Genomic DNA, 22,465 nt, shown 5'->3' on the forward strand with positions numbered 1-22,465 from the left:
CCTCCAAATACGTCTATTTGTAATCCCTAAAACACACAAATATATTACCTGACATGGCAAAAGCGCCTTTGCAGATGTGACCAAGGGCACAGGCCTCGAGACGGGAGATTATCCTGAATTATCTGTGTAATTATTCCAATCTAATCACAAGTACTTAAAAGCAGAGAATCCTCCAGCTTGGTTAGTAACATGAGACAAGAGGAGGAGGAGAGGTTCAAAACGGGAGAAGGACTGCACCCAGCGGGGAGTGGGAGGCACACAAGCCAGGGAGGGCAAGCGTCCACGAGAAGCAGGGGATGCCGAGTGTGGGACAGCAAGAAATGGGGAAACTGGTCCTGCACATGCAAGGAACTGAACTCTGTTCACAGTTTTGTGGCAATTTGTTACAGCAGCAATGGAAAAACTATGAAAGACTCAAGACACTGGGTCCCTCAGATCAGTTATCTGACCAACTACCTGTCCACTGAAGACACAATGAGGAAAAGGACAGACATTTCAGACAGCATGGTCCAGCAGGAAAGACAACCATTAGACAAGAATTGGGATAGGCTGGCTTGGAGATGTGGGCAAGTCTAGCAAGAGATTAGAGGAAGGCCTTCCTAAAAAGACACCAAAGGATGAGTGAGATCAGAGGGGAGCAGAGGCGGGCAGGGTGGGAGAGGGCAGCATGTGCAGAGTGACAGGAGAACCCAGGGACGAACATGGGGACATTTAAGAAGAGGAAATAAGCTTGATATAACCTCTTTATAACCTCATATAGTGTGATAGCGGAGAAGGCAATGGCACCCCACTCCAGAACTCTTGCTTGGAAAATCCCATGGACGGGGGAGCCTGGTAGGCTTGCAGTCCATGGGGTCACTAAGAGTCAGACATGACTGAGCGACTTCACTTTCTCTTTTCACCTTCATGAACTGGAGAAGGAAATGGCAACCCACTCCAGTGTTCTTGCCTGGAGAATCCCAGGGACGGGGGAGCCTGGTGGACAGCTGTCTATGGGGTCGCACAGAGTCGGACACGACTGAAGCCACTTAGCAGCAGCAGCAGCAGAGTGTGATAGGGATGGTGATGTGCAAAGGGGTCAACAGGAGCCCAGTCCAGAAGAGTGTTTTGGGCTTGGATTTTTCCTAAGGTTAACTGGTGGACACTAAAAATTCTGTGATTAGATTTATGGTTTTAAAAAGTAATTTATGCTGAAGTATGCAAAATGGATGAGGAGAAAGAGTATGAAGATTAAAGCTAGCTTATTATCATGGCAGCTCTGAGCAGGTCTGGTGAAGGCTGTGGATATACTGAGGACGTAGAATACATATTGGGACCTACAATCAATGCATTTTTGGTAATTTCTTGCTGTGAGAGAATAGGACAGAGAAGGGCTTGCAGAACTGAATGCATAGCTGGTGTGTGTCATTTGCTGAAATGGGAAATCCCCGAGGAGAAGCAGGATGTCGTTGTTTGCTAAGATTTCTGTCTTTGCTAGAGTGGTGGTGGTTGTTTGGGGAGGAAGGAGCAGTGTAAGGTTCATAAGCTGTTTTGGATATTATCTCTGAGGAGCCCATGAAGTGTCAAGAAGAGGAGTCCTGGAGGTGCTTATACCTAAGGGTCTGGAACCCAGGAGAAGCTATGAACCAAAGTGAGGGCACATAGGGCCAAGGATGAAAGCCTGAAGAAACTCTGAGGTGATGAAGAGAGGGCCAAGGAGCTCACAAAAGATCTGGAAGAACTGAACTGATAGAAAGAAAACAGAGAATATGAAATCACAGAAGTCAAAAGATGAGAACATTTCACGGAAAAAGATTCTCAGCAACTCAAATATGACTGAGAGGAGAATCTGTTGTATATTGAAAGATGTCCACTAGACTTTTTTTTTTTTGCCACGCCACTGGACAGCATGCAGGATGTCTTAGTTCCTCCAAAAGAGATTAACTTGTGCCCCCTGCAGTGGAAACTCAGAGACTTAACCACTTGCCTGCCAGGGAAGTCCCTAGAACGTAGAAGGCACCTTTAGAGTTTGCTACATGGAGGTCACTGTTAATCATACCAGCAGAATTTTAGTGAAAGAACAGGTCAGAAGCAAGGCTTCTGCTTCCTGTTGCTCTGCTTGGACTGTCAATCCAGCTTTGGGCTTGTGGAGAGGGGGGCTCACCAATCCTTCCTCCTCCATCCCTGTCTAGTCCTCTTTAGAGTCCATCTCGAGGTTTCTTCCTGGTTAAGGGGCTTCTTCCAAACCTAGTTTTCAATCTGTGTATAGTCAGTGTGAAGCTGGACAACGAACCAACCAATCCCTGGGGTATTTTCTCACAGTAATCTCAAGAAGCTAGTGACTACATATATATGTATATTGCACCAACCAGCTCACTGGGAGCAGAAGGCAGGCAAGTTTTATTCAGGGTTCACACCAATAAAATAAACACAGGAGAGACTTCAGGTCTCCTGAGGACAGACTGGGGCACAACTCCATGTCTCTGGAGGAGACATACTTCACTGTACAAAGGTAATCTTCCTGCTCTCCAGCTGCATCTCAGCAGCCGCACTGTCTCCAGTGTCAATGAGCTTCCACTTAGAATGATGCTGTAATTTTGAACTGTGCACTTATCTTAGATTTGCTAATTTGAAAACACACATGCACAGAACTCATCTGTAAGTAAGATTTAACCACCCAGCAATCTGAGCAGCAGACACAAAATTTCATTTGGTATAATATCTAATACTTATGTGAAGCTAATTAAAGATAATTTGGTCTTAATGAGGCAAAGAGAATATAACAGTGTTAATTTCAAAGTAGGCTGATCCATGAAAGTCAAGTAACATCACTTCCTAGTCCCAACATTTCCAAAGACCTGAAGACTATGTGATGAGCCCCACAGTCCTATTAGTGTTTCGAACAGCCCTTCGGTGTTTGTGTGATGATTTATAGATGCTGATGATCTTCATAGCATTATCTCACTGGATCCTCACAACAGCCCTGTGGATGCAGGATACAGACATCACCCTCCAAATCTCACAGATGTGTACAGTTCCATAGCCAGCAAGTAAAGAGGACTGCAACACTGCATCTGGGGCTCCTTGTACTATTTACCTCCCTTCACAGTTTTACTATCTGCAAACTTGAATAATTTTTTTCAAAAGTTTTGGCAGAAAAAACACAGTTAAAGAAAATACTGCCCATCTGCAGCACTGAGCCATCTTAAAAATACAGAAACTTCTAATTGGCTTTACTTTATGATGTAAGCAGAAGGAAACACTTATTACCCAGGTCTATGAAGTCTAAGCAGTCTAAATGTGACATCATAATTAAACGATACTTCAGATAGAAAGAAGTGACTAAAAACCAACAGGCACATGTGGGAAACACATTTAATGGCAATCCTTATGAGCTATTATCTATATTTCCTTTTTTTTGTTTGTTTAAGGCTATGATTTTTTTTTTTCACAGAAACACCTTACATTAGGGATTCCTTTGATCATTACAAGCAGTCTCAATCCAATCCCAGAACCAACGGGCTCTACAGTATGAGATAGTGGTCACTTCTGTAAGGCCAACCGGGGCTACCAGCAGCTCTGTAGTTTCCACTTCTGAAACTGAACTGGACCATGACACCAGGGCTCCCACCACTACTGGGGGACACTGCTGGGCCAGGCCAACCTGTTTGATGCTTTTTCCCTATAATCACCAACATGTCACAACAGACCACTGTAACTACAAAATCTCCCCAAGCTTTCTAAGAAGAACCATATTTTTCTTCTAGTCCTTCTATTTAAAGACCACTGCTGCTAAGTCACTTCAGTCGTGTCCGACTCTGTGCGACCCCAGAGATGGCAGTCCACCAGGCTCCCCCGTCCCTGGGATTCTCCAGGCAAGAACACTGGAGTGGGTTGCCATTTCCTTCTCCAATGCATGAAAGAGAAAAGTCAAAGTGAAGTCGCTCAGTCGTGTCCGACTCTTGGCGACCCCATGGACTGCAGCCTACCAGGCTCCTCCGTCCATGGGATTTTCCAAGCAAGAGTACTGGAGTGGGGTGCCATTGCCTTAAAGACTAGCCAATAACAAAGTCCACTCATCTGATCTACCAGATGAAGTAAATGCTTACAGTGCATCTCCCCAAGTTAGGAACTTTTTTTTTTTTTTTTAAACTAAAGTAGGTAAATCCAGACTGGCACAGTACACTCAAGGGAAGGTTCAGTTCAGTTCAGTTCAGTCTCTCGGTCACATCCGAGTCTTTGCGACCCCATAGACTGCAGCACACCAGGACTCGCTGTCCATCACCAACTCCCAGAGCTTACTCAAACTCATGTCCAAGGAGTTGGTGATGCCATCCAACCATCTCATCCTCTGTCATCCCCTTCTCTTCCAGCCTTCAATCTTTCCCAGCATCAGGGTCTTTTCAAATGAGTCGGTTCTTTGCATCAGGGGGCCAAAGTACTGGAGTTTCAGCTTCAACATCAGTCCTTCCAATGAATAATCTGGACTGATTTCCTTTAGGATGGACTGGTTGGATCTCCCTGCAGTTCAAGGGACTCTCAGGAGTCTTCTCCAACATCACAGTTCAAAAGTATCAATTTTTCAGAGCTCAGCTTTCTTTATAGTGCAACTCTCACCTCCATACATGACTACTGGGAAAACCATAGCTTTGACTAGATGGACCTTTGTTGGAAAAGTAATGTGTCTGCTTTTTAATATGCTGTCTAGGTTGGTCATAAGTTTTCTTCCAAGAAGCAAGTGTCTTTTAATTTCATAGCTGCAGTCACCATCTGCAGTGATTTTGGAGCCCAAGAAAGTAAAGTCTGACACTGTTTCCATTGTTTCCCCATCTATTTGCCATGAAGTGATGGGACCAGATGCCATGATCTTAGTTTTCTGAATGTTGAGCTTTAAGCCAACTTTTTCACTCTCCTCTTTCACTTTCATCAAGAGGCTTTTTAGTTCCTCTTCACTTTCTGCCTTAAGGGTGGTATCATCTGCATATCTGAGGTTATTGATATTTCTCCTGGCAATCTTGATTCCAGTTTGTGCTTCTTCCAGCCCAGCATTTCTCATGATGTACTCTGTATATAAGTTAAATAAGCAGGGTGACAATATACAGCCTTGATGTACTCCTTCCCCAATTTGGAACCAGTCTGTTGTTCCATGTCCAGTTCTAACTGTTGTTTCTTGATCTGCATACAGATTTCTCAGGAGGCAGGTCAGGTGGTCTGATATTCCCATCTCTTGAAGAATTTTCCAGGTAATTGTGATCCACACAGTCAAAGGCTTTGGTGTAGTCAATAAAGCAGAAGTAGATGTTTTTCTGGAACTCTCTTGCTTTTTCGATGATCCAATGGATGTTGGCAATTTGATCTCTGGTTCCTCTGCCTTTTCTAAATCCAGCTTGAACATCTGGAAGTTCACGGTTCACGTACCGTTGAAGCCTGGCTTGGAGAATTTCGAGCATTACAAGGGAAGATTAAGTGAACTTTAACACTAGAGCCAGATCACATAGGGGAGTCCAGAGAAGCACGCTGAACCATCCATCCTCTGTCCTAAACAAAGGGACCTGACGACCCCAGTTTTGAATTTCTACCAGGACCCACAGCTCAACTCCAAAGCCTCTAGCTCATTCTGTGTGAAGGGGGGGCTCACAAAATGACTCTGGATATAAGTCTTTTAGACAGCATCCTCAATCCATTCTTCCCCATGTGTTAAAAGAGAAAATAAGAGATCATTTTTGAAAAAAGAAAACACAACACTACACCTACATACCCTGGAAAAATGAGAAACTTCAGGAGTAAAAATATTTCAGTCACCTCTAACTATAAAGGAACTCAAACCTCTCTTTTGGCAGGCTTCAATCTGGGAAAGATGAAAGGAGATTGGTTACATCAGAAAATCTAAGATCTACCTGTTTAGAATTATACCTTTATACCTTGTGAAAAAAGCCTTGAAGTTATGATCTGGAAGATAATGATCTCTTATCAACTTAAGTAAGTGTATCACTGGAGGTAAGGAAATATATGAAGGGAACTTTTCTTTCCAGATTTAAGTACGACTTTAATCTGTCTAGGTGCCCAGACAAATAGACACTCAAGAAATAAAACAGTTAAGAGTGTTTTTAAAGTACCACCTTAAAAATCACAAAGGGTAAACCTTAGACAAGAGAACACTACTAAACTGATCAGGCAGTTACACAAAACAATAATTCATTCAGAATGAGCCTCGTGAGAAAACCCAAAAGATAACTACAGAGTCAGAACTGATGAGTGAGGCACTAGCTCACCAGGATAAAACAAGGAGAGTGAAGGATTGAGATTTATTAATCTGAACATACAGATAATGTTTCCATGCCCTTTTGTCACCAGCCACGATATCATGGCAGGTGAAAGAGTTTTAATGAATCTGTAAAGCCCATCAAAAAGACTGTCAGAAAGCATTTCTCAAGCAGAGTTTGAAACGTCTCATTTCTAAGGCTCTCTCCTCCTAGTCAAGTCCTGAGAGCTGTAGAACCATTTAGGGTCTATCAGGTTAAACCTTCACAGGAGGAGGAAGAATCATTACACAGCAGTGTCATTCTTCAGTGTGAAACATTTCCTCTATCCAACCATCAAGCAGCTGTCATAAACAATAAGATTTTAAATTTCTTGCAGCAATCAAGGAAAACAATCTGATCCGCCAAAAATAAAAAAAGACCAACAACTGCTGATGTGTAGAGTTCACTTACCAGAGTGTAGACCATGTGTTAGGCTATTTACTCGTGCTCTCTTCTTTAGCTTCCATACAACCCAAGATATAAGATGGTACCTTTATCTCTATGTTTCCAATAAGGGAACTGAGGCTGAGATGGTTAACTCATTCGAAGTGAAGGGGCGATGGCCGGCTTTCTAGTTTGGTCTTAACCACTATACTATATTATTGACCTGCTAAACGAGAGAATGCTATTGTGTTTTGCAGATTTGTTGATGTTTTTAAAGAATTAACTATAACTACAGCAATACTTGGTGTTAATTTTAAAAATAACATTTTTTGGGGGAAAAGTTTCAGTAGGCTAGGAGAAGAAAATTTAAAGATTAATACAGAGGTTGATTTTTAAAAGCTCAGTAACTGCCACTCACTCTCTTGTGTACGTGTGTGTATATACACATACATATAACCATATATATCTCTAGGCAACTTAAGAAGGAAAGCTGGCTGGTAAGACACATCCTTTTTAATTATCTTTCTTGCCAAGCCTTGCAGCATGTGGGATCGAGCTTGAGTATGAACCTGCACCTGCCTTAGCAGTGAAGTGCAGTCTTAACCACTGCACCACCAAGGAAGTTCCAAGACAAATTCTTTTTGTATAAGCATAATGAGACTTAATTTCCAGTACAAAAGTGGAAATGTGTGCTTAAAGTCCTATGCTGAGAAAAAGAGGTGACAGCAATCTTGAAAGCTTTTTGGATATTGCAGTGTACCAATGACCCAGTCCTCGCCAATATCCTTGCCTGGAGAGTTCCATGGACAGAGTAGCCTGGCGGGCGGGGTTGTAAAGAGTCCGATACAACTCAGCAACTAACAGTATCCCTACCCAGTAGTTCCTTGGTTTCAGCGTCACTTTCTGAGTAGGCCACTCTTTTCCTATCTTACTCTGGGCAATCTGAGTTTCTTTTATGCCTGATGATTTCTGGATTATATCAGTGCAGTTGCCAGAATCCTGTGCATCCCCTTTAGTCTGTCACACAGAGCTGGGCTGTAATATTATATTTCACCAGTAGGTGTCAGGATATATTCCTACTCAAATGTATTAAATTGAGACTTCAGGTTATAAAAAACAAGTGATTCTAGCTGCAATCAGCTTGAAAATTTAGAATTTTCTACCCTGAATTTACCTTCAAGGTAGAATATTCCACGTTGAATTACCAATGCTGGCATGAAATCTACGGTTAGTTTAAAATATGAACACATAATATTTTATAAACATATATAGAGAAACTGCACGTAGCTATAATGGGGAGTCATTGTACACACATACAAAAATAACAACTTACCACTACTGCCACAATCTGCACAAGAGAGAAGTTCTTCTGGTTTCTTTTCACGATTTGATTCCTTTGTCCCCAGACAGAAGCTACATATTGGAATGGGATCGGCACGGGGCTATGAAAAAATTAAAATGAAAAAAACACTGTTAGCTTTCCACTTCAAAATTAAAAACAAAGTATTAAAATCAAAAGCGTCTTACATATTTCTTTACCAAAGAAAGAACAGGGTATTCATATCCATATTTTCTGCTGATTAAAAAACCCCTCAAATTATTTGATAGTGAAGTACTGCCTGAATAATACATATAAGTATAATGCATAAGACTCAGAAATAATTTTTATTAAGCCAATGAAATTTAAAACCTTTATATATATTATGTATTACCTTCCTGAAATGAACATTAAGAATTCATTTGAAGTCTCAAATCGTTTCCATAATCTATATGCCTACAATAAATTGATTCATCTATTCAGTATTGCAGTCTATGAATATCATCTAGTCAGACCAGATTGCTTAAATTTCATCAAATGTTTTAGTATAGGTTACTATTATCCATCAATTAAACATATGACATAAAATACTGGCATGTTAAAAGGTGACATAATAACAGCCTTAGAACTAAAGAAGGGGTTTTCCATGGTGATTCAGTGATTAGGACTCTGCATTTCCACTGCAGAGGGCGCGGGTTGGATCCCTGGTCTGGGAACTAATATTTCACATGCTGTGTGGCATGGCCAAAAAAATGTTAAGAACTTTAAAATTCTGTAGGATCATTTAAGATGATCAAAAGACCATTAACAAACCTTTTCTAACACCAATGTCTTCAAAAGTAAACCACACCATGCCACACAAAAGGGATAAACTCTCAATCTCTGACATTCCCCTTCAATAAAAGAAACAACAAAACATTTGTCTAATCCCTAGCACCCCTTTAACTCTCACAAAGGAAACTGCTTTTAACAATGTATAACTCTGCATACATTTTAGTGCCTTCATTGTTATTTATGACTACCAGCAACACTAGTATTCCCATCCATATGAAGAGCTGACTGTGCCTACAGGTCTGGTCACATTATTTTGCACAGCCAAACGGTATGAGAACTAAAATTTTACTGCATATTCCAAGCATCACACGTTGTCTGCTAGCCATCAGAATGTAACTCTAACGCATTTATATTTGAATCTCGTGAATCAAAAATTTAGGGCAAGAAAGCTTAGTAAAATCACAATTTTTTTAATTTAAATGTAAATTTAAAACAAGATTTTGCTAGGCCTAACTTTCCAAATATACATCAGTGTAGAATAAACCTCATTTGTTCAGCCACTCTATTCCAAAAGCCTGATGCACATAGGCACACAAAATGTTTTTTGCTAACTATATAAAAATACGTGAATAAATGAAAGAAATATATGCTAGTTTAAAAAACCTTATTCTAAAATAATACTTCAAACAGTAACAGTGATTCCAACAAACATCTTGGTTCAATGTGGCATGTCATCAAAAACCAGAACTCATCTCATGACCAAGCATTTGCAAACTGTTCGATACAACTGTTAATTTCATCTTACAATATAAGCTTTCATTATCTTGCCCTTATTTTCAGTTTAATTTGTTCTTTTAATACCGACAGGCTTTACTTTCTGAGGTAACTATGCAAATATATTTTTTGTAGCCCCAGTTAAAAAGCAGAGAATAAAACTCTGTTCTAGAAAAACCAAAAAAGACAAGCTACAACAAATTGGTCACTGACTCTTGCCACCATTTTTTAAATGCCAGATAATCAGCACTGCATAATTATGGATCCATAGTTATTACTTGCAAATGCTCAACTGCAGTACCTTGGGAACACTTCTGTTCCTTTAAATAGCAATTAAAAGAACAATCTGGTTTTCAAGTGACAACATTCCCCTGATAGATTCCAGCTAAAACCCAGTCCTTGTACTAATGGGATTCCTACTTTCATTTGATATAACAATGCTCGAGCCATTGCTGCCCTCCTTGCAGTGATAAATAATTTACAAAATGTCACATATCATTCACGCAATGAAACAAATCCAAATCTGCAATCCTATTTTTCTTCCCCAGATGAATTTTTCACTGTAAGAAGACATGGCCATCAGCCAGCATTCATGCTCATTTTTCGTTTTTAACTAAAGGTAACACAAAGGACAAAGGTTGCTAGTAGTTCATGGCCAGAAAGACCGATGGTTCACACTCTGCTCAATAATAGAAAGCACAGATGATATCACTTCACGCCACATTCAAGCAAGCCCCACCATGCTGATGTATGCTCACAACCATTCATTTTAGGGATAACTATCTCACAATACTCTATAAAACCACTGTATTATACAGAAATGTCTGCTCTGCTGAATTATTGATAATTCAAAGCACTTTTTGCCAACCTCAGTATAGCCAAGTCTAATTAACTTTAAAAAACTGTCACTTGTATGAAATGAAACTTTTACAGTAAGACATGTAAACTGGGTCATGGGATTATTATGATTCACTATTCTCAATCCGACTACATATAAACTGTTTCAAAAAATAATCCCTGGTAATAGATTAAAATGAATTCCAGTCAGAAACAGGTCTGAATAAATGGCAGCTCAACTCCACTATAGACAAATCATGTTTTAGAGGTCTGAAAATGGAACCAAACATCTTCCAGTTCTGAATTCCTTTCTTTGAAATTTCAAAAAGGCATCTTACCTGTTGATCATATTTTCTTATCAACATGCAAGAATATTTCAATCTCATCTCGAGAGCAAACACTCTTGGAGAGGTATAAACTCTGCAGGCTGCTGGGGAGGCATTTCTTCCTCACTTCATACGTGATGGTCCTGGGGCAGCTGCTAGGCCAGAGGCCACTCATACACTAGCTCATTTAATCATTTTAACAATACTGCCAGGAATGTATATTATTATGCCTATCGTAGGAAAGAACTTGAGACTCTAAGGAGTGAGGTAACTTTCCTAAAGTCACACAGGTTCAAGTGTGGAGCTGGGATTCAGACACAAATCTGCCTTCAGTAAAGCCCATTTTCTTACCTTTATTACCTCCCCTCCTGTCTCTCCTCTCTCAAGAAAAACGAATGTTTAAAAGTTATTTTTTCCATTGACGGTAATAATTCTCATGTGCTCATAATCTCTGCCATCCAATTTCTCCCATGACCAAATAGCATGCTTTTAAAATTATTTAAAAAGCAACCTTTAATATGCTACAGATTATTTATTATGGGGAAACAGAAAAGCTGGGAAAATGGTACATTTACAATGGAAAAATATGGCAGACACCCCCTTAATCAAGCAACCAAACCTAGAAGCCATTATGGGACAAACCGACATCCAGTGCCTTCCAAGCGTGGCGCTGAAGGACTCAGCACTGCCTGTGCAGTATCCTTGCTGGGAACATTTACTCTGACTCCAATCATAAGGAGATAATCAGGCAAACCCAAAGTCAGGGACATGATCTAATACAACTAGCCTGGGACACTTCAAAAAATGCCAACGTCAGGTAAGACCCCAAAAAAGGGCAGAACCAATTTAGGCAACTAAAGTGTCAGGAAAATGAAATATAGTTTGTGATCTTCACTTGGTTTTCAAATTTCTCAAAAATACCCATGACCATAAAGAACATTATTTGGATAAGTAGGGTAATATGCACTAAATAGACAATACACAAACCAGACTGTCATTGATTAGACAGGAGCTGTTCTTAGGAGTTATGTGCTGAAATATTTTGGAGTAAAGTGTCATGATGTCTACCACTTGAGGTCAAAAGATGCAGGGGAAAACCCCTATGTGTATTAGTGTGTTTGTGTGCAGGGAGGGAGCGAGCAAATGCGGCAAATGTTAATGGTTGGTGGATCTACATAAAGGTAGGAGGGTGTCCATGACATGATTCTTCCAATTTTTTCAATTATCCATTCAATGTTTACAGTTTTCCAAGAAAAAGGCTAGGAAGGCACTTAGGAAAAAAAAACAAACACAGGACCTAAAATGAGTTATTATATAGTTGGATTACAGCATTTTTAAAATAAAATAACTCAATCCAATCACTGCTTCATAGGAAATGGAGAGGACAGAGGAAGGTATCAGTCTACATAGCAGAGGGACGCAAGTACCAAAACTCTTGAGGACAAATGACCCAGTTTCTTCAACAAATAAATTAAAAGGGAGACAGAATGAGTGAGAGAGGCAGAGACAGAGAAACAGATATGAAAGAAGAAACAACAGATTAAGAGAAATTTAAAAGGCTTATCAGCCAATTATAATGTATAGTCCTTGTCTTGATCATGATTCAAATATACTGTAAAACAAAATGCAATGGCCTATTGAAGGAACTGGGGCTAGTTCGCTGGGAAGAGGCTGTTGGGAGGGGACAGTGAGTGTGCTCTTTCGGGGGAGGGGTTAGGTTTGTTCTCCATGCTTCCCATGCCCCAACCCTCCAGCAACAAAATGATTTTTTTTTCTTGTTTCTTTATTTTTCACATTGTGGTTATATATATATACACACACACACACACACACACACAATTTATCATCTTAACCATTTTAAAGTGTACAGTTCAGTGGCATTAAATATGTTGTACCACCAACATTGATCTCTAGGACTTTTTCATTTTCCCAAGCTGACACTCTGTTCTCATTAAATACTAACTCCTTATTCTCCTCTAGCCCCAGGCAAATGCCCTTCTGCTTTCTGTCTCCATAAGTCTGAGTAATCTAAGGACCTCATATAAATGGAATCATACGGTCTTCATAATCAGAAGAGGCCATGAGAGGCTGGGTGGACTCTATCAGGATGTCAAGGACACCAGGGTGGAAAAAGGAGTCTCCCGTAAGTTAGGATCTGGGACCTTTTCAGAGGTCCTTTCCAAATCAAATAGTTAAATGGTTCCGTAGCTAGATAATTTCAAAGGCCCTTCCCAGCTGAGCTCTAATTTTTTATTGCTTCTATTATACTTTAAAAGACATTTTAAGAGTCTTCAGGAATCCTCAATATCAAAATAAAACAGTCTTTTCTGAGGAAACATTTTTAAATTCAAGACAACTCATTTTAGGTAAGTTTTATATTTGTTTATGGTTACTTTTATTTCTGCCCTGAAGGAAAAAAAAAAAAAAGATGCTAGCCAGTCTTGTTAGTCTAAGTAACTGTCAAAAAAAAGAAAGTTCATGCACAGCTGGAGGCAAGAGGACCCAGGCTTACATCCTCGTTCTGACAATGACACCGAAAGGGGTTCTGTCTCCACAGTCACCAGTCACAGTGATCAGGGACACAGTCTTCTCTTTCCATAATCCCTTATGGATTCTTCTCCTGGAGTCACCTACAAAATTTCTTGAATCTACTTATAAAACAGCTACTCCCTGGTAGCTCAGCTGATAAAGAATCCTCCTGCAATGCAGGAGACCTGGGTTCAATCCCTGGGTTGGGAAGATCCCCTGGAGAAGGGAATGGCAACCAACTCCAGTATTCCGGCCTGGAGAATTCCATGGATGATTCCACAGGGTCGCAAAGAGTCAGACACAACTGAACAACTTTCACTTTCATTTATGAAACTTATCAATTTAGTAATTCCAAGTGCTGGAAACAATTCCGCATTTCTCATTCATATACTCACACTTGTGTCATGAAACGACCTGAATTTATTTTCTGTTCTCTGAGTCTCAGCTTCCCCCATTTTAAAAAGAGCACAGTAGAGTCCATGCAGTCTTGATCCAGGATTGCTAAAGTTCCCATGTGAGTGAGTGTGTGAAGTACTTTGTAGGCTACAAAGTTCTGTTCAAACATTGTTAACAATTATTGCAAAATTCACCCAGGCTATAAAAACAAGCAGGGGAAACAAACAACTTCAAGTCCTTAATAAACATCAGTGCAAATAATTTGATCTGGAGTCTAGAATTTACTCTATAAAAGGTGGATGTTGTGAGGCTCTGAGCCCCATGATAAGTATTCATCTTAAAGGGTTTTCTGGTTTTTGTTTTTAATGAGTTGATCAGAGAGTACAGGGTAGAAAACGCCTCAGCTGAGAGTGAAGAGGCCTGGAACCGATTTAATAAAAGGAAAGCTCAGAGGAAAAGGAAACAAAAAGATGTCAAAGGAAGGAAAGCACAAACAAACATAAAATCTTAAACAAATATGAGCACAAAGGCAAACAAAGATGAATATAAATCTTGTACACCCCTGTCTCAAATGGTTCATCTTTGGAGAATGTTCTCTACACTTCAGCTCAGACAACTCAATTTAAAATTTCACAACAAGCTGTATGAAAGGGCTGTTTTAAGGCTGCTGCATTTATCGCTTTAATTTGTGCCCTCTTGTCGTTTCACGCTGAAATCTGAAGTCAAGGCACTGCTTTCCTGTTTCCTGGTCTCCTCAAGTGTCTCTCTTGTGCCGAACACGAACCCTGGGAAACAGGCTTGGTGACTCTTGTCTGTCGTGTCACAGGTAAGTTAAATGCTCCCTCTGGTCACAAAGCTATTAAGACATGGCGTCTTGCTGACTCTAAGCTCTTCGCTCTTTCTGCTTCCCACGGCTGGTCCCTCGTTTCCTTCGGAGGTGGATTTAGGTACCACCTTATCAGAAGGGCTATCCCTGACAGCTCTCTCCAAAGGGCACTCCAGCAGCACCTCTGGATCCTCCGCGCTTTGCTTTACTTTTCTGCACAGTGCACAGCACTATCTGACATATGCTGTATCGTTTGTCTTTTCGTTTCACTTAGTAAACATTAAAAGAGCAGAGATTTGTTGCTGTTGCTCCAGCCTCAAAGTACATTTCCGGAATAAGTGAAAGAATAAATGAAAAGACTGCTTTTGGGTTCAGACTGACTTCTCTCATTTAACAGGTCCCTAAATACTGACTACTGTTCTTTATTTTAATGTATATTTTTAATGACTACAATATGAAGCAACGACTGGTGGCAAGGTGAGTGCCATAAAGGTCTAATCTGACTGCTTTTTTCCTATTCTGATCATTTACCCTGACTGATATTTATGTTTGGACATAATACTTCTGTGGGTCTAGTATGACAAGATAGAAAATTTTAAAAATCAGCTGGGAGGAAAACTGCCTCATCACTCCCACAAATATTAACTATTGGGGCTCACTCACTAATAGGCACTATAGATTGTATGCAAGATAGATTTGGGGCCATGCTCACGTGCTAGTACCTAACACACAAAAAAGAAGTCAAGAAAGATGAATACACTGTGGTCAGAGTAACAGAATTATAAAAAAGCATTAATCTGTTCAATCTATTTTAAAAAGTATTTTACAAACTTTGGTATTTTATTATTGGTAATGAATCACTTTCCACAAAACGAACAAGTGACAGCACTGGGACAACGGAGGATGACACTGTTCATGTTGTTTCGGGGAACATACTTCCTCTTTTTTTAATTTTTTGGCTGCTCAGCACTCTACTTGCCACTTGTCTAATAAAGAGCTAGACTTCATTTCTCACCACTTAACCCACTTACTCAACTGATATCTGTCTGAACAGATCAAGCCCACTCCTAATTAGGATACAGATCGTGCACATTCAGGACTTTCCTTTACAGCTATTGGCTTAAGTCGCGGTCTTGGGAAATAGCATATTTCAGAGTATAACTCTGACAGTTTTTCCGTGATGGCTGAAATCATCTTATTTTTTAAGAGTGTTATTTTGTCCCCCTCGGTGGTCAGTGCAGCCATCCCTCTGCAAGAAGAAGGTCTGGTGACCACACCCTCACAGCGGCACCGGGGCTGCTGCAGATCCTTGGGGCACAACAGAGCTCTGCTCACGACATGTCCACCGCCATCTTCTCTACGCTCACGTACCCTTCTGCTTTATTCTAAGGCCATTCTTGCATTTCCGTCATGAATCTTAACCTGAGCAGATGCCTAAATAATTTCTTTCGGAAAATAATTGGAGATATACTTATTACAAGACTTTTCATAGGCAACAGTTTTTACCATAATTTTCCTCTGGCCATAGAGGTTTTATTATATCACCTCCCTTGCTCATTATGCTTCTCTGTGGGTGATTGGTTTTGTGAGGGAGCCCTACATCTTCCTCACTGGCTCTGGATTGAGTTTCTGTTTTACTCAGGGCAAAAGGATTTATTATGGCTAATGTATGGAGATCTTGAATGTGACTGTTGTATTTCACCTCCTTGTCACAGTCAAGGGAGTTCTCTATTTCAAGAGTGACAACAAGCAAATTAAATCTAATAAAATAAAAATATTTAAAAGCATCCCTACACATATCCATAAATACATCACTTCTTTTTTCATTTAAGGAATAACGTAGAAACAGAAACAACATCAATGACCACATACCATGAAATTTCCACAACCAAAGGCAGAGTCATAAGTATAAAATAATAAAAAGCTTAGCCACAGAGGAATAAAAAGAGGAGAGAGGGGAAGACTTTCTAAGAACACCAGTCACAATAGCTATCAATTGTGTGGAGGTAACCGAAATCCTCACACTATATCCTGCAGTCTAGAACTTGTTCTAATTAGGCAGGCGTGCCATTTGTAAGAGTGCTGATTAAGGAAAGTGATTCTATTGGAAGGAAACAAATCTGATCTTGGACACAGCATTTAACAATAGCATCTCATTTGTTCTTTTTTTTACCCCCCTAGGCAGGGGTGGGAGTGGGTGGGGGGTGTAATAATGAGTCCTACAAACTGGGTGGGGGGGGGTGGTAGGATAAAGAAACAACTGCCTTTCCCAGGGTTTTAAATTTCTTATCTGGACTGGGACTTGGTTTTTGAGATTTCATTTGAAAGTCCCTCCTACACCCCTACCATTAAAAACTGCAGATACTGCATTTATCTTCTCAAGAGGGATCAAAGTCTGACTCAACACAACTGGAAATTCAACACATGGTTATAGGAAGTCAGCTTAGGATTTACAAACTACTATTTTCAGTGAGTATGTCACAATATTAGCAATATAGTATAAACCCTACCATAGATTTTGAGAAATGGAATTTAAAAATCAATTCATATTCACGTGTCACAAATCTTTCAGTTTTCTTTTCTTTTTTTCCCCGGAGCAGTTTTAAGTTCACAGCAAAATCCAGAGGAAGGTACAGAAATTTCCCATATATGCCCTTGCCCCCACACATACATAGCATCCCCCATTATCACATCCCCCACCAGGCTCATACATTTGTTACAACTGAAGACCCTACATTCACACATTATTATCACCCAAAGCCCACAGTTTACGTAAGGGTTCTTTCTTGGTGTTGTACATTCTGTGGAGTTGGACAAATTTATGATGACATGTATCTACCCTTATATTAATAGAATCATACACAGTATTTTTCACTGCCTAAAAAAAATCCTCCTGTTCTGCCTATTCATCTTTCCCTCCCTTCCTGTAATCCTGTTAACCACTAATCTTTTCTTTACAGTATCCATAGTTTTGCCTTTTCCAGAACATCACATAGTTGGAATCATAGGACTGGTTTCCTCAGTTGCCCCAAGGAATCCATTTTAATCTAGAAGTGGTGCCTACATACAAGGCCACCGAGGCATGATGTGAATGTAAACATTCTCATTACGTTTCACCAACAGAAACCTGCATCATCTGCTCAGAAACAGAGGCAACCGAGCTGACTGTAATTGGGTACAAACAGGGAAGCAGGGTGAAAAGATGAGGCACAGGTAGATGGATATTAACATGGTAGCTGGTCACCTTCTCAATAATATTATCACCACCACCAACTCCAACAATGTTCTGCCTTCACAGAGATTTATGTGGCAGCTGAAATGCTATGCACTAGTCAACATGTTTTCGTTTCTCTTTGGAGTTACATGTTTTCATTTCTTTTTAGGAGCTAAACTGCTGGGTAAAATGGTAAGTATATGTTTACCTTTATAAGAAACTGTCAAGAGTGGTTTCTGAAGTGCATTGCCTGGTTGCACTTGGGTTTTGCCAGTCTTTTTAATTTTAACCATTTTAGAGGGTGTGTAAGAGTATCTCACTGCGGTTCTAATTTGCATGGACTTGATGGCTAGTGCTCAATGGCCATTCATACATCTTCCTCTGTACAGTCTCTATCAGGCTCTTCTACCTGTCATCATGGTCTCTTGGAATATATTGCCAAACCTTCTTCCAGTTAAAAACCTGTTGCCCCAGCTATTGAAAATGCTACCAGCAGGCAGGTGCCAGCTGTCATTCCCTTCAGGGGCTGCTTCAGTTGCAGAGTCATGTCACCAAAGGATACTCTCCTTCCTGCAGTGGCCCACATCCAAGAACTGCATAAAAAGTCAGCCATGGCCGTTACTGAGCTGCATTGCTGCTCAACCGTCTCCTCTGCCCAATGCTGCTTCACTGCATTTCCTCCCACAAGCGTCGGTATTACTAAAGGCTTCCCTTAATAAATATCCTACCATAAAACTTTATCTCAGTGCCTGATTCCTAAGGAACACACCCTATAACATCTGTTTTTAAAATGGGTTGTTTGTCTCACTATTGAGTTGCAGGATATATGTTCTAGATACAATTCCTTTATATATATATAAAGGGCTTCCCTGGTGGCTCAGATGGTAATGAATCTGCCAGCAATGCAGGAGACTGGGTTTGATCCTTGGGTGGGGAAGATCCCCTGGAGAATGGAAGAGCAACCCACTCTGGTATTCTTGCTGGAGAATTCCATGGACAGAAGAGCTGGAGCCTAGCAGGCTACAGTCCATGGGGTCGCAAAGAGATGGACACAACTGAAGGGGTTAACACTTACTTATATATAAAAAATATATGTACTTTGACTATTTCCTCTAATTCTGTGGCTTATCTCTTTATTTTCCTAACAATTCTTTTTGAGAAACAAGTTTTTCATTTTTATGAGGTCCCATTTACCATTTTTTCTACTTTTCATGTCCACTCTAAAAAATCTTTGCCTAATCCAAAGTTACAATGGCTTTATCATATATTTTCATCTAGTTTCATGGCATTCGTTTATCAATTAAGTCTATGATGCATTTTTACTTAATTTTTGTGTATGGAGTGAGGTAAGGGTCAAGATTCACTTTTCTTCCATATGTATATCCAGTGATTCCAGGACAATTTGTAGAGATGTTCTTCCCACTGAACTAGTCCTTCAACTTTGGTCTTCTTTTTCAAAATTTGTTTTGGTTATTCTAAGTTCTCTGTATCACCATTTCAATTTTTCAATCAACTTGTCAAATTCTAGAACAAAGCTTGCTGTATCGTGATTGTGTTGACTAGGTAGACTAGTTTGGGGAGTGCTGACTGTAACATTACTGAGTCTTCCAATCCATGAGCAGGTATATTTCTCCACTTATTTAGGTCTTCTTTCCTTTCTTTCAATAATGATTATACTTTACAGGGTGCATATTTTGCTAAATTCATCCCTATATACTTTCATAGTGTTTGATGCTATTACAAATGGTACTTCAATTTTTGAATGTTCATAGCTACCAAAGAGAAATAAAATTGTGTTACCTCCTACTTTCTGAAAGAATTAATCTAACATTTGTATTGTTAAATATTTTATAGACTTCACCATTAAAGTTGTCTGTTGTCTGACCTTTACAGAGTTTCCTTTGTGCCATAGTTTTAAGTTTTGATCTCAATTTCTTCAACAGATATAGAGCTATTCAGAGTTGCCATTTTGTCTGTATGTATCAGCTGTGGTGATTTGGGCATTCAAGGAATTTTCTCATTTAATCTAAGTTGCCCAATTTATTGGCATAAAATTGCTCTTGCTGTTCCATTATTATTCTTTTTATGTCTTCAAGTGATATCCTCTCTTCCATTTCTGCTATCAATAATTTGTTGTCCCTTTATTTTCTTATTGTTCTACCTAGAGGTTTCTGAATTTTATTGATGTTTTCAAAGAATCAGCTTTTGATCTCCCCTATTTACTTTCAATGTTCTTTACATGCAGAAAAATGCTGATTCTTATGCAGAAACCTGATTTGTTATCATCACTATCATCATTTTTATTCTAATACAACAGATAAGAGTCATGTGGTTATTCAGAGTGCCAATCCCTTTTCCTTGGGATGTAGAGCAGAGACATTCTACCCAAACATTCTACTCTGAGAGGCAGCGGGGAGGGAGGAGGTAACAGCTAGTGCTTTGGCAGAAGAGGAATCCTACCAATAACTGCTCTCTAGACAGGGGTTCTTAAAGAGATGTGAATATTGGGATCACCTATGTAGTTTTAAAAAAATGTACATGCCTAAGCCACACACATGGATTTTGATTAAACAGGCAACTCAAACATTTTGATTTTTTAAAAGCTTCAAAGAGACTCTGTTGGTACCCCAGGTCGAGAATCAAAGCTCTGAATGATTAGGACATCAGGCAGTTTATGCTACGAAGAGTCTGAGAAGTACAAGAGTATACACAGAACTGAGAGGCTACTAAGAATTCACTGGATACTCTTAATTACTGTGTGTCTGGGGGAAGATGAATGAGTTTATGGACATGAAGTTGCTTTAAAAGTAAAGTAAAAAAAAATTGTAAGTGTTGATAGCTTCAGTTTCTTCAATACAAGGGCCATTTTGTCGATTTAAAGTTGTGTGTGTGTGTATTTTTAAAATTTAAACAGTATAAAGACATATGGAACGGGAAATAAGTCAGTCTCCATCCTACATTTAATCTCTGGACACTCAAATCCCCTTTCACAAGGTAAAGTGAGATACCTTCATCTTATACAAATTAAAAGTTGAGGTACATGAAACCCGTTTCATTCCAACAGATATTGAGGCTATTATTCTTTTGCTTCCACAAAAATATACATATGTACATTTGCATGTGCAAATATACCTATGTGGAATAAATGCCTAGATGTGAGACTGCTGGGCCACAGAATGCAGGATTTTTAACAGCATAAAGTTGTGCCACGGTATCACTCCTACCTAACACTTTAGCAAAATTTTTCCTTGACAACAGCTGAAAATCACACCATATTTTAACTTAAATTTGTTCTTCAAATTAACTTTAAACAACAGATTCTAAGGTCATAATTTAAGTAAAAAAAACTAGCAATTTCTTTTATTCCCTAGTATGTGATAATACATGGAGCTGTTCCTCCACAACCACCCATGATTCACAGTTAATTAAAGACCAATTTTCTTATATATCTTCACAATGTTTACATAGAGGAAACAAACCAAAGGTAGAAGTACTGGCCAAAGGACAGTAAGGACAACACATGGAACTCTACTCTCCTATCCACTGGTCTTTTAGGATCGGCACAGTGAGAACACCATCTCCATATTAAAAAGGTAAATGAAGCAGGATTATAAGATGACTGCACTGTATATGTATATATTTAAGAAAATAAGGGATGCACACTAATTTTTGAGACCGTGAGTTAAAAGGAGACTTTGCGCAGTAAGTTTGACAGATCACTGGAACTTACAGAGCCAAAGAAATTTGCTACCAGCTCATAAAATTTCAGTTACTTCTTTCCATGGTCCATGTCACAACAAAAAACAATCTAAAATCAGTGAGCACAGACTCATCTACAGAATTACAGTATTAGTACTGGCAGGCATGGTTTTTCTTCCTCCCTTCTTCCCTTCTTTCTAATTAACAGCCTGTCTGTTTTGAGGGCCTGGCTCATGTGACGCTGCTTGGTGGTCCACTGCTGGTAGTCATCTCTAAGTCATTCAGATGATTTTGAGGATGATGGGGAGAGGCTGGGAAATGATGGAGATACATACTTTTCAATCTTTAATAGACAGTCTCCCTAGGTAGTGCAGTGGTAAAGAATCTGCCTGCCAATGCTGGAGACTCAAGAGACGCAGGTTCAATCTCAGGGTCGGGAAGATCCCCTGGAGTAGGAAATGGCAAGCCACTCCAGTATTCTTGCCTGGAAAATTTCATGGACAGAGGAGTCTGGCAGGCTACAGTTCATGGGGTCGCAAAGAGTCAGACACAACTGAGCACGCATGCATAAAACACCTGGAGATCTTGTTAAAATGCAGGTTCTGATTCATTAACTCTGAAGTGGGGTCAGAGTCTAAATTTCCAAGAGGGTCTCCTGTGACACTAATGCTGCTGATCTGTGGTCCACACCTTTGAACAATAAGAATATAGGTACTTTTTTAAAAGAGTAACCCCCAAGTTACTCATATTCAACTTTGGGATATGTTTTACCATTTCAATATGAGGGCTCACTGAAGAGCAGAACCCTGGAGTTAATGCCCTGCCAGAGGAACTATTTCATTAGGCATAGTAACCAGTCTTTGGTGTGGTAGCAGTTGTAGCAGCAGGAGCAGGAATAACAGTAATTAGCAGCAGCAAGCATTTGAAAAGCACTAATAACAGATATTCAGGTAAGGACTTAATCAATCATTAAAATACCAGAAGGTAGGTACTATTATCTCTACACTACAGATCAGAAAACAGAAGTTAACTTTCCCTAAACAGTTGGGCTCCAGGATCACTGCAGTCTCCAGTTATCAAGTTCACCATCACTGTGTTCTTAGTAAT

At 39.7% G+C, this 22,465-nt stretch overlaps 1 protein-coding gene across 6 annotated transcripts in view; it reads right to left on the reverse strand.

Moving 5' to 3' along the window:
* The window catches only part of KAT6B (lysine acetyltransferase 6B), a 167,264-nt gene that overhangs the window by 57,982 nt on the left and 86,817 nt on the right, over positions 1–22,465 (reverse strand). For all 6 annotated transcript variants that reach the window (XM_068981772.1, XM_068981771.1, XM_068981770.1 and 3 more), the window contains exon 2: positions 7,999–8,107. In XM_068981772.1, the coding sequence (XP_068837873.1) occupies positions 7,999–8,107 (109 nt within the window). The remainder of the gene's footprint in view (positions 1–7,998; positions 8,108–22,465) is intronic.

Source organism: Capricornis sumatraensis, chromosome 10 (assembly GCF_032405125.1).
Source record: "Capricornis sumatraensis isolate serow.1 chromosome 10, serow.2, whole genome shotgun sequence".
NCBI lineage: Eukaryota > Metazoa > Chordata > Mammalia > Artiodactyla > Bovidae > Capricornis > Capricornis sumatraensis.